Source organism: Dendroctonus ponderosae, unplaced genomic scaffold (genome assembly GCF_020466585.1).
Source record: "Dendroctonus ponderosae isolate FM_Combo_2020 unplaced genomic scaffold, Dpon_F_20191213v2 Dpon_F_20191213_3, whole genome shotgun sequence".
NCBI classification, from domain to species: Eukaryota; Metazoa; Arthropoda; class Insecta; order Coleoptera; family Curculionidae; genus Dendroctonus; species Dendroctonus ponderosae.
This window is the reverse complement of record NW_026018508.1, coordinates 14,449,493-14,461,165: the sequence shown is the minus strand read 5'-3', so window position 1 is coordinate 14,461,165 and position 11,673 is coordinate 14,449,493. Positions and strand designations below refer to the sequence as shown.

The window sequence follows — 11,673 nt, the reverse complement described above, 5'->3', positions numbered from 1 at the left end:
AGACAATAAATGACTGAAACCCAGGAATAGATTTGATTTTGAGTTAAAATGATTATTAGGAGGTTGCCCTCATCTTGTTTTGACCGAAAACTTCCCGACAAATAGTTGCACCATCCGATAGACAAAAATCGCAGAAAACCGTCGGTTAAAATATCCTGTGTCCGAAAATCAACAAATGCCTGCGCATTTACATTTACATTTACCTGGAAAATGTAAGTAAATAAGAATTTTAAACACCATAAAAAATTGTGTATATTAAATGAAGTGCATCCGGAGGTTAACCCTTGAATATGCGCAAATTTTAATTAAAGTGTTTCACTATTTATTTATATTGCACTCGATGCTAAGAACGCAGTTTGTCCGAGTAAGCGTAAAAAATTACACCAAGAAAATTCCCTTCTAACACACCTCTATAAGTGAAATACGATCAACAATAATTTCAGCAAGGTTTCTCTTAAAAACTTTAATTACTCAAGCTTGATGTAAGGCTGCCCTTGGCTTAAGATAATTTAGCTTAGCAATTTATCCACTAACCCGACGTCATAATTTTCTGCAACGAATTAATTTGAATAATTTAGCTGGCGTTGGCTACCAGCTTCCGGGGATGCGATTTCATCAGTTGATTTATATTATTTTTCAAGTCGCATTTAGGAACTAAAGGACTCAATTTAGCCGTTTTAAACGCCTTCATCTCTTGCAGGCATTTACATGGCGCTTTTTACGCTATTTCCTCTCAACAACTGGGGAAATGGAGAACAACTAACTACTTTCGGGTTTAGGCAAGTAACAATAAAGAGTCCAAAACTTTATATATAAATTACAAATGTATTATCTTTAGTGGCAGTATTTATAATAACAAATTTTCAAAATTTGTGTCTTTTCCACGAAAAGGAAAACTTCAAAAATTGCACATAATAATGATGGAAATCATTTCCTGTGACATTAAACACAGTACACCTTAGCCCTTTTATCAAAATAGATACAGTCCTTATCATTGGTCAAGTATGATGATTAAAATCACGCTATCTGCATTGGGTAACTAAAACATTCCAGTCTAGATAAAATAAATACACTGATCTAGTTGAATTGTTTTCTCTCAGCGCATTTGGCCTGGAAATCAACTCATGAATTAAAATAATGCAGTGTGCAATATCAATAATTCTGTGTATTCTACATTATTTATTTTACATTTGTACAAGAATGGAGCTTTTCACAAACCAAAATATGCTATTTATCGGCATCATTTCCTCGTTATATCAAAATCAGATCTGAATAGACAAAAATATTTACAAACCGGTCGATGTTGCGAAGAACGAGCACCGATTACACTTTGACGTAAACATTCGATAATCGACCTAATTGTAAAAACAACCATGTTTGGCCACCACAAACCAAGGCGAGAAAGTCGCTTCTATTGGCCACATGATTTGTAATGTATAACATGACAACATCGACGTAAACTAATATTCAAAACTATGGCTCTCCAGACGATAAAATGAATGTCCAAAGTACCAAAAAAGGCGCAAAGTAAATTCTAAATAAGTACCTAAACGCAGGTCACTTAAGCAGGCTTAGGCGGTTCCTTATCTATTCGCATATCGTCGATTTTTGCAACGATTTTTAATGCAGGGCCCAGTTTCATCGACATCGCTGTCATCAAATGGTCCTCTTTGAGCAATAAAAGTGCTTGACCGTCGATTTCTTGAATCAGGAAATCTTCAGCGTAATCTGAACAGCCGGGAAGACTTCTGATAAATTCAAACACTTCTTGTACCTGAAAAAAAACAATCATTTTAAATCTCTATATATTGCACAACGGTAATGAGTGTGTTTCAAGAGCGGAAAATCAGTTTGATAAGTGACCTAAAATATGGAGAGAGGAGAATAATGGATGGACAGCTAAACATATTAAATAATCAAAATCATTTATAATTTTATTAAATAATCATTTTCTTGCACGGCAAAAAATGTATGCCAAGGCTTAAAGCAGCAACAACGCTACACATAAAAACTGATGATGGTGGAAAAATACACCGAAACGTATTTTAATTGATAAATAGAGACAATAAATGACTGAAACCCAGGAATTGATTTTGATTTGGAATTGAAACACAGTCAGGAAAGTATATACAATATTAAATAATACAAGGCAATGCCCGAGTGCCTGGTTATCGGCAACTTTTAGTGCTCTACCCAAAAGAACAAGACCTGCAAAAGCTTCTGAGTTATTCACGCTCGCATTAGACGCAAATATGGATTTTGACGATTATAATCTAACGCTGCTTCATTTTGCATGTATGGAAGAATGTTTCATACTCCGCGAATATAACATGTTAAAAACGCCGAAGCTCAAGTCAACTTTGAGCGACCATCAAAGCCGAGACATCATATATTGATGAATGATGTCTTCTATAACTTACACTCAACTTTATCAACGAAATTTTCGAGACTGGGCTGGTGAACTTTTCCGCATGGCAGAGGACAGGACAGTTTTCGCGATGGCGATCGCCAAAGTCAGGAAAAACGGACAGGACACATGAAGATAGATGTTTAAATACTTACGCCCCACTTAAGCGGATCTACTTTCGGAGTATTGTCGTCATCAGCTCCAGATGGACTGGTACTTTCCGCTTTACTGTTGTCAACATTCATCGGTTCCACTTTCTCAGATTTCTTCTTATCGTCCTTACTCTTCCCACTGCAAATGAAGCCAACGAATCAATAAACAGCTCCATAACAAAGTCTCAATTATTATAATGGTAACAGTCCTCTAAATTACCTCTTCGAGCAAGCAACTGAACAGAATCTCTTATTCTTCTTGAACTTTGACTTGAGATCAACCACACCGCAGGCCTCACATTTCGCCATGTCTCCTCTCGGAGATAAACTGTTGGGGGACATGGACTGCTTCTTACCTGCAATTTAATAGTATAATAAAAACCAAATTTCAAAAAGGATCATTGTTGTGGCTAAATGTTCAAGTACTAAATCGACTAGTTGTAAAATAAGCGGTCGGCAAACAACAACAACAGCTGGATGCAAAAAAGCTTGTAAACTAACATTGAAAAAACCTTAAGTGATGGCTTAATATCGGAAACTTCACAAAACTACATATTTTTACTACTGTAACTGTGAATGGCGAGCACTATAGATCGATGTTAACAGGTTTTTGCGGTCACAATTGATCGAAAAGTTTGAGTTAGCGGCTCTGCAAGATCAAAATGTTTACAAGAGATTCTCGTATGAGAGCTGATTAATTGGAGAACCATCATTGGAAATCCAGCGAATTTGCTCCTGTAGTCGAAGCCGCAGTGGAAACGTAAATGATGTGTTATTGAGACCATAAATGTATTTTAAACCACCATCGTTTATAGGAAAACCTACTTTAGAAGCCACAGTTTAAAAGATCTTTAACTGACTTACGTGAAATATCGTCATCTTGATCATTGGTTGAATGCGCCCGCTTCAGGTCGCCAACCATGCCACTTCGTGAAACAGGAAAAGGTTCGGAAGACTCCTGGATCACGAAGTCCTCGATCACATGGGTTAAAACCTGCAAACGCAAGAATGTATTCGACGAACGGATTGCTGGTGCAAGCCAGTAAATTAATTTAATAAAAATGAAGGATTCCTTACTTTGCTTACCTGAGGCTTAACCATTGCCTTTGGTGGACACCTCTCTTTCACTTCCTCAGCCGTAGTAGCAATAGGCATGGACATTTCGGATGTAGTTGGTTGATTAGGTACCGTCCCAGCATTCGGAATGTGCAGGGAAGCGACGGCATCCACACCGGTGGAACACTGCTTAGAATCTTGTCCAGGCAAACTTTCCTTTGCTTCGACTGAATTTCCTGCAAAAACACCAGGCATGAAAAGGCGTGAGGATTTGAAGAGTTTTTTCCTCCTTACCATCCGATGAACCGCTCTCTTTAAGCACAGCAGCTGTCGTGGTGACGGGCATCGCTTGGGTAGGTGAAAGTGCTTCCTGTAATAAGCTGGCACTATTGTCTTTTTCAGTAACGGCTGGTACCACAGGCGGTAAAGGAACCTAAAAGAGCAAATTGAAAAAATTAGGAAATCAGACTATGAAGGCTTTCACGGCCGGTTAAATCACATTTAGGAATGTTTTCCGGGCTTTGAAGCCGTGGTCTATGGGAATTTGTTGCGGACGTTTCGTCCACAACTGCGGTGGACATTATCAAAGGCGATGAGGCAGTGGGCGAAGTGATCTCCCGTGCCAGTCTTAGTCGGAAAGCACGAAATTCCCATAGACCACGGCTTCAAAGCCCGAAAACATTCCTAAATGTGAAAATTAGGAAATGGTGCCCAAACCGTGACAACTTAGCTAATACAAGAATCTCAATTTTCCCCAATGTATTGAAGCAAATTATTAAAGAAAATTAGCCGCTTCTCTGGGGGCTACAGCAAAGAATCTGGCTCTTGGCTCATGTGTTATGATCCTACAGTCTATATTTACCAGTTGCGGTTGGAGTTGCTGCGTCTGGTGAGGTTGATGTTGGTGTGAGGCTGCAGACACTGTAATATGTTGAAGTTGCGGCATTTGCTGTCCGTTTTGGTTGACAACTTGGGGCAGCACAGTGTGGGTTCCACCTTGTTGTTGAATTTGACCGGTCAAAATGGTGCCCTGTGATGCCATCTGTGCAAGCTGTTGCTGGAAACACAAATCGCTAGTTAGTTTTCAAAGGCCCAGGTGAACAGAAAATCTACCTCAACACTTACAGGGTGAATCTGTTGCATGTTCATTGCCTGAGTAACCAAGTTGGGCTGCAACGGGATTCCTTGTTGGATTGAACATGGAATCTGCTGCTGCAGCTGCTGCTGCACTTGTTGGACTGGAATAAGCGAGCGGTCGCCCCCCATTTGGATTTGTTGCTGCGGGATGCCTTGGATCGCTTGAAGAGCTGAAAATAAAACAGTATTCTATTAATTACCTGATACTCTATGAATCCCATTGGGAACTGCAACGAATACCTTTAGTTACATTATTCATATTCATTTGTAAAACGTCTTCATTGCGGTCTTGAGATATAACTATTAGCAGGCGCTTTTCACTCATTTTCATGCTTTAGGGGATCAAACGGTGACACTTCAGAGGTTAGAAATCGCTTGTCAAGGTTTGAAAACTGTTTAAAAAGTCGTTAATTGGCGAGTTCAAAGGTCCAGACGCCCCCTAGTGGGGGGCGTCTGAAAAATTATAACTACGATTTAAGTAGTAATTTGTCACATTTGATAGTTTTGTTGACATTAGTGTTTACATCTGCTTGAGTTTTGCTTTTGCTTTTGCAAGCTTTTAAATAAATAAAAACAGATCGAAAAGTGTGAGTATTGTTTTATGTTAAAACTGTCATCAACTCCAGTAAATAAACAAGTCTCAACTGTCACTCGACAACAAATAATTTGAAGTTTCGCAGCGCCACCATCGGTGGTTGAACTCGCGAATACAATAAGACAGATTTGCTAATACGAGTAACTAGTTTGGCGGCCATGTTTGAAACCATCTTCCACAAGATCGATCAGTGGCGTCGCATGCTTGTAATATCAATTAAATACATACGCTTAAAAGTGTACTACGGTAAAAATAGAGGTTTATGGCTGGGATCAATTAGTTAAATTGTCGACATTTGACAAAAGAATATTGTGTGTTTTTCTGAGATAATGAATAATGAATTTTGCTCTAGGTCAAAGCTGTTTTTGAAAATATCGTCAAGAAAAGTTGCGTCCACAATTCCAATGAGTAAATCATCAAAATTTGCATCTGGACATGCACAATATTCTATAAATAACTCCAGAGGAAAGAATCAAGCGGCGTTAAGTCGGGGCTATTAGGGGGCCATGGAATAACACCAGAGCGTCCAATCCAAGTATCAAAATTTTCATTTAAAAAAGTGCTACCGGGCGAAAATTCTTGATAGTCATTAACTAATATTTTTTTTTGGTTGCCTACTTACTCATCATGGGCTTCGCCTGGATTTGTTGCTGGGACTGCTGGTTTTGATGTATTTGAAACTGTTGAAGTGTTTGTTGTAAAGTTTGTTGCAATTGCATTTCTTCCTTCTTCAATACCTGTTGTTGCATGACCACTTCGGCCAATTGTTGATTAACATTCACCGGCTGATTTTGTTGCTGCTTGTTCTGCTGGTTCACCAATTTATCGGGCGTCATCGGAGAGTTGGGGGTCATTTGGGTAGCCATTCCGGTCGAGGTGTTCATCACCACCATTCTGCAAGATCCATAACTGTTTGAAATCATGACAAAGAGAGAATCAAATAGTTATGTTGCATAATTTAGAGTTAAACTGAATCAAAGTGATCAATTTACTTACTTGTTGCCGATAATGTGATGTGGTTGCAGATTCGTGTAAGACTTCATCGGAGTTTGATTGGCGGCATCCGCTTTAGGGGCGGGCGATCGAATTTGCGGCGTCTTAGACTGTCGGATCTTCGGTGCAGCTTTATTGCCCATCGTCTGCAATGAATATGTCTAAATACCAAAATGGTAATTACACATAGAACAAGATTGTAATACTTTGCTAAAAGTAAGCCCAAGTGAAGCCAACGAATTCATAAAAGTGCTAAATACGTATAGTGGGGACGTTTTTCGCTTCGAAAATTGCTCTACTCTACGCACGTTCCCACGATTTATTGGGCCAATTATTGGAGGTCACCATACGTGAGCGCAAGGGCGGATCCAGAGGGGGGGGTCATGGGGGTCATGACCCCCCCCATTCAATTCTCTATCGAACGATGCCAAAACGAATTCTCTGGCTCGAATGGTTCTTGAGAAACTTCGAAACAAACAGCGTAATGTTCAAGTGGATTTTGCAACTCAAAAAAATCCACGCAAATCTGAAACTTCTTGAATTCAAGAATTTTATGAGAAAACTGCCAACAATTCCCCTTCCATGGTTCACTCTCTAAAAAGGCCATTTATTTCTCTCTAGAATGACGTACAAGCGAGCGTTCTCGCTCATTTTGCCTCCGAGAAATGAGCAAAAATGGGACAGAAAACATGGAATTTTGGCATAATCTAATCCTAAGTGTTTGATATTGAAATTTCGCTTTCTGGGTCAAAACTACTCGAATTTCCTCATTATTTCATAAACAACAGAAGACTGTATTTTTTCTACATAACCCCCCCCCCTGACTTTAAAGCTGGATCCGCCCCTGCGTGAGCGTAGAGCGTATGCGCAGGCTCTACGCTCGACTTAGAACCTGCCAGTGGCGTTCATGCCGGAATAACACTGATTCTTTAAAAAAAAAATTGGAGCAAAAATAAAAAGTTCACAGTGTGTAAAATGAAAATGTCTGCGTAGCACTCAATTGGAACTGAATGTATTTACCAAAAAAAAAAAAAATCTACAAGACAACTACACCCATTTCGAAACAATTACTCGGATGGCACTTCACTTGAGGGTAACTTAATGAAAATAAAAGTGTAACTTACCGGCGTTTGAGCACTTATAGTTTGCGTAGAGACCGAACTGGCTGGTCGGATTGTAGCGTTGGACGGAAGTATATTCAGAGGCCGATTGGCCTGTTTAGGCTGAATATTTTCATTAATCGGCCTGTTTTGTTTGGCTGCCTGTGTAACAGTTGCTTGGGTTGCGATGGCTTCTAATTTAAGAAAAAAACGCGTTAATTCCCTTCACTCGCCCTACACTGGCTGTTATTTTCAACGTACAGAGAGTTGAAATAAAATAGACGGTTTTCTCGAAACAGCTTCATGTTTTTGTGGATTTTATTGAAATTTTGAAGAGGTATTTCCAGCATTAAGGGCCTAATTTAGGCAATATTTAACAGCCTGTCTATTGAAAAGCAATGTCCGGACCTAAACTCGTATAAATTTGTCTTCAAATCACTAAGAGAATCACCTTTTGAAGCTTGGTACTTACGATTCTGTTGAGTTTGAATGGTCTGGGGATTTTGCTGGATGAACATGCCGGGAGTGCCATCGGCTTGAGTTCCCCTGATGAAAATTGGATTGTGGGTCAGAAGGGCTTGAGATTGCAATCCATTGGTGGCCCACACTTGCGGAATCCCATTGGCCGTAAATTGCCACGGAAAACTGTTTGTCAGCTGCATGGGTTGGCCTCCAGGCTAAAAAAAAAATCAGTATTTAAAGCAAAAAACAAAGCACTAAATCACCAAATTCACAAGACCGTGCAAGGAGAAAGTGTCTAAATTAGTGCAGTCTTTGATATTAGCAAAATGCTCGTTTACTCTACTTCATCAATCAACCCACTCTAGTTAAATTCTATCAGGGTTGGCAGAGTCATAAATGCATAGAGGAAAGTTTTTACCTGTTTTTTTTTGGTGCATGTCCATAWACATGAGGCTGAATCAAGTTTAAATTGTCAGTATTTTTGAACAAMTTCGGAATCCAAAAATTCATCGAAAAAATTGCCTGCCCTCAAATCGTTCTTGAAATATCAGAAAAATGTATGRCATCAGGTTGAAAACAATGGCGTWATTTTCACCTTTTTAAGGAAAAATTGAACATTGCTTTCAATTAGAGCGTTTCTAAGGCTCTATACAGTGATTYGATTGGATGAAAAATTATCTATATCTCAAAGSGTTCTTGRGGTATCAGCAAAAAAGTGGTCATGTTTGAAACGATGATCTAATTGTGTTAAAACCGTACAAAAAAGTTTTTTTCATAAGAAATAATATGCATTTAGTGAAAAATCGTGAAAAAAAGCATCTGAAATGTTACCACACTGATAAATCTGTGCATATTCTAACAGGGTGATATTATTTCAGATTTTTTTTTAAACATTTTCACCATTTTTATGAGACTATTTGGTGTGGCTCAACTTATAGGGAGAAGAGTTTTTATCGCATCGTGTTCTGCTTCTCCTCACAGAAAATCGAACTATTTGCTCAATCTTTCTCTTTTTTGCGTATATGCAATTGATTTTAAATAAAAAATTGTCAAACAATTTTTCAAATTTTTTTTCCTGACTGCGTGTAATTGTTATTGTATTCTTTTCCTTCCTGGGTTTCAGTCAAAGTGTGAAATAAAAAGTTGTATATCGTTTCGGCGAGACAACAGCGCCATCATCAGAATTTTAAATCTGATGTTGCCAAACAATGTTTTCAGGATTTTTCGGCGATCATACGAGAAATTTCCAAAAAGGACTGAGGGAAAACATGCCGCACTCTGTGTGATTTCCTTTGGCTGTTTTTTGTTCACGGATTTGATTCTGAAGTAATAAGGCGATTTTATAGATGCAGATTGCCCTCAAATATTTGCCACTCATCGCGTAAACTACAAGTTTTTAAAAAAATCTACTTTGGGCCCAGAAGTATCAGAAGAAATGGCGAATTCTTCAGGTATTCAGTTTAGTGCAGTTTCTTGGGCATTTTCATGAAAACTTTAATCAAAGTAAGCGTCCATACAATGTCGAATATTTAGGCATAGACAGTAGATTCACTTGCCGATTGTCCTACCTAATGCATGCTCCAATTCCGGACACTTAACAATTAAACATGCAAAAAAAGCACGAAACAGTCGGTTCGACATGCAAAAGCGACAAGTGTTAAGTAAACAAACAGTTGCTGGAAAGAATCAAGCGATCTAGACGAGAGGATCATCAAAAGTAAAGCCTGAAAAATCGAAGCCAGTTCTATGTTGTGCACTATCGAGTGTTCAATCTACATTAGGCAAAAGTAGGTAAAATCGTTGGCACTTTTCTTACTTGTATCGGACTGATAATTTGGGCAGTGGGTTGCGTTCCGATCATGGCTTGCGACACTTGAACGCATTGGCCCTGTTGGGGTTGAGACTGAACTACGGCCCCCGTACTACTTGCGACCTTTTGCATTTGAACTTTTTGCGTGCCCATTACCTAAGTGACAAAAATGTTCTCATTTTCTCCACATTTCAGACTGGATCTCGGCATATAAGTCAGTAGTTTTGGGAGAAATTTTTCCAAACACTTCCTTTCTAAACAGTGTCAGTATCTTCTACTGCACGAGTCACATAAAAGTATGTGGGGATGTGATTGAAATCGCGCTCCTTTGAGCTGCTGGATCAACAAGTTGGATCAAAATCTATCTTCAGGAACGCAGGACTGTTAAGAAATCAAACTAAAGATCGCTCAGCTCACTGAACTTGACCAAGTATGGCTTTTTAAGACCGAGTTGGGCCAACTTGAGCAAGTACGTGAGGCACCTTAAAACTTTAAATAAAATTCAGTAGAAAAAACCTTCAAACAAAACTGCAATCTTGAAATGATGTCTTTTATGTGCGCTTTTGAAAATTCTGTTGCGTAATAACAACGAGAGCGATGTATTTGAAAATTTCGCATATTGCGGGAAAATTAGAAACAAAAATTGTTTTTAAGGGTTCAATATGGCCAAATTTGACCAACATTCATCCCCTACATTCGCAACTGCAATCAGACAACCGCTAATGAGCGAATCTTTGCACTTCCAACGCAAGAAGCTCAACAGGTTTTCTATTCTGGCTTGTATCATATTTTATCTGGAGTCCCAAGATTGATTGATTCATTTGATGACAACTTTCGGAGCCTCTGGGTTACAAGAATGAAAAGCATGGTTGCCCAAAACATACACTGCCAATACATGCAACATTAACAGCCAAAATAGATCCCAGCATAGAAACAACCGTTGATTAAGCAACAAAGTAAAAATGAATCAAAGTCAATGCACCGTTTGTTGCATAATCAAGCATTCAAACCCCCCTTGCGAGCCTAAAATTATGGTTAATCAGACAATTGCCACCAAAGAAAAATATATACAAAAACACATCGGTGTCCGTTAATGGAATGGAATAAAATTACACAAATCTAGCTTGGTATTAGACACTAATGTTTTACCTTTTGCATTTCGTGCGGCTTCTGCTGGGCAACTTGGGCATTTCCTTGCCCTGAATGGTTCGGCAGGATGTTCGGTTGAGAGCTAATCACCCCCAACTGGCTAAACACCAACGTCTGCTGATTTTGGGTGGTAGGAATGGTTGGAATTGTGGCATATCCGGGAAAAGTGGTGGCCTGACTACCCTGTATCACCTGCTTGCCCTGTGCGGCTGTGATCATGTGGGGCGCACTGATTTGATTGCCTTGGAACGGCTTTGTGATCACCTGCAATCCACCAGCAAGCTTGAGCAAAAATCCGGTTTTTTTCTTGCCACTTATCTTACCTGGATTTGTTGCGGATTTATGCTGGGGTGCAACGCAATGTTTCCAGGCATCAGCAACTGGCCTTGTGGATTATAGATCTGTTGCAGATACATGGGGTTTTGGGTCGGCTGATGAATCACTTGCACTCGTCCTTGGCCCCAATCAACCTAAGACATCAACAAATTATCGAAATGATTTTCAGTTAATTTTCTACCCGGTTTCAACGGCAAAATTCTTGCATTTGAACATAAATATGAAAGAGGAGGAGGACATCACTGTTTCAGGCGAAAAGTTTTGTATAAAAATATGTTTTTTAGTAGGAAACTTCGACATAAGCTGGTTATGTACAAAAATACCAATGAAGATTCTCAGTGAGAAAAGTTTTTTGGTGGTTTTAGCTCACGGGTGCGAGCAATGCATCGAACTGATTGAAAAACATGCTAGAAGTTTCAGATCCGAAATAATTGACATTTTCGGTACATTTTAAGCGTTTTTTGAGCGTTCACGAT

The 11,673-nt window shown here is 39.1% G+C and overlaps 1 protein-coding gene across 10 annotated transcripts in view; it reads right to left on the bottom strand.

Moving 5' to 3' along the window:
• Window positions 1–805: 805 nt before the first annotated feature.
• LOC109537393 (polyhomeotic-proximal chromatin protein) overlaps window positions 806–11,673 on the bottom strand; it is a 32,134-nt gene continuing 21,266 nt past the window's right edge. For 2 of the 10 annotated variants that reach the window (XM_019904095.2, XM_019904088.2), the window contains exons 6-20: window positions 11,185–11,331; window positions 10,862–11,125; window positions 9,719–9,868; window positions 7,913–8,117; window positions 7,465–7,634; window positions 6,344–6,501; window positions 5,970–6,256; window positions 4,741–4,922; window positions 4,478–4,672; window positions 3,910–4,048; window positions 3,637–3,851; window positions 3,424–3,553; window positions 2,780–2,915; window positions 2,563–2,698; window positions 806–1,774 (exon numbers count right to left, since the gene is read on the bottom strand). In XM_019904095.2, the coding sequence (XP_019759654.2) occupies window positions 1,562–1,774; window positions 2,563–2,698; window positions 2,780–2,915; window positions 3,424–3,553; window positions 3,637–3,851; window positions 3,910–4,048; window positions 4,478–4,672; window positions 4,741–4,922; window positions 5,970–6,256; window positions 6,344–6,501; window positions 7,465–7,634; window positions 7,913–8,117; window positions 9,719–9,868; window positions 10,862–11,125; window positions 11,185–11,331 (2,727 nt within the window). In that variant the 3' untranslated portion in view covers window positions 806–1,561. The remainder of the gene's footprint in view (window positions 1,775–2,562; window positions 2,699–2,779; window positions 2,916–3,423; window positions 3,554–3,636; window positions 3,852–3,909; window positions 4,049–4,477; window positions 4,673–4,740; window positions 4,923–5,969; window positions 6,257–6,343; window positions 6,502–7,464; window positions 7,635–7,912; window positions 8,118–9,718; window positions 9,869–10,861; window positions 11,126–11,184; window positions 11,332–11,673) is intronic. The other 8 variants (XM_019904093.2, XM_019904094.2, XM_019904097.2 and 5 more) reach the window with 8 other exon arrangements.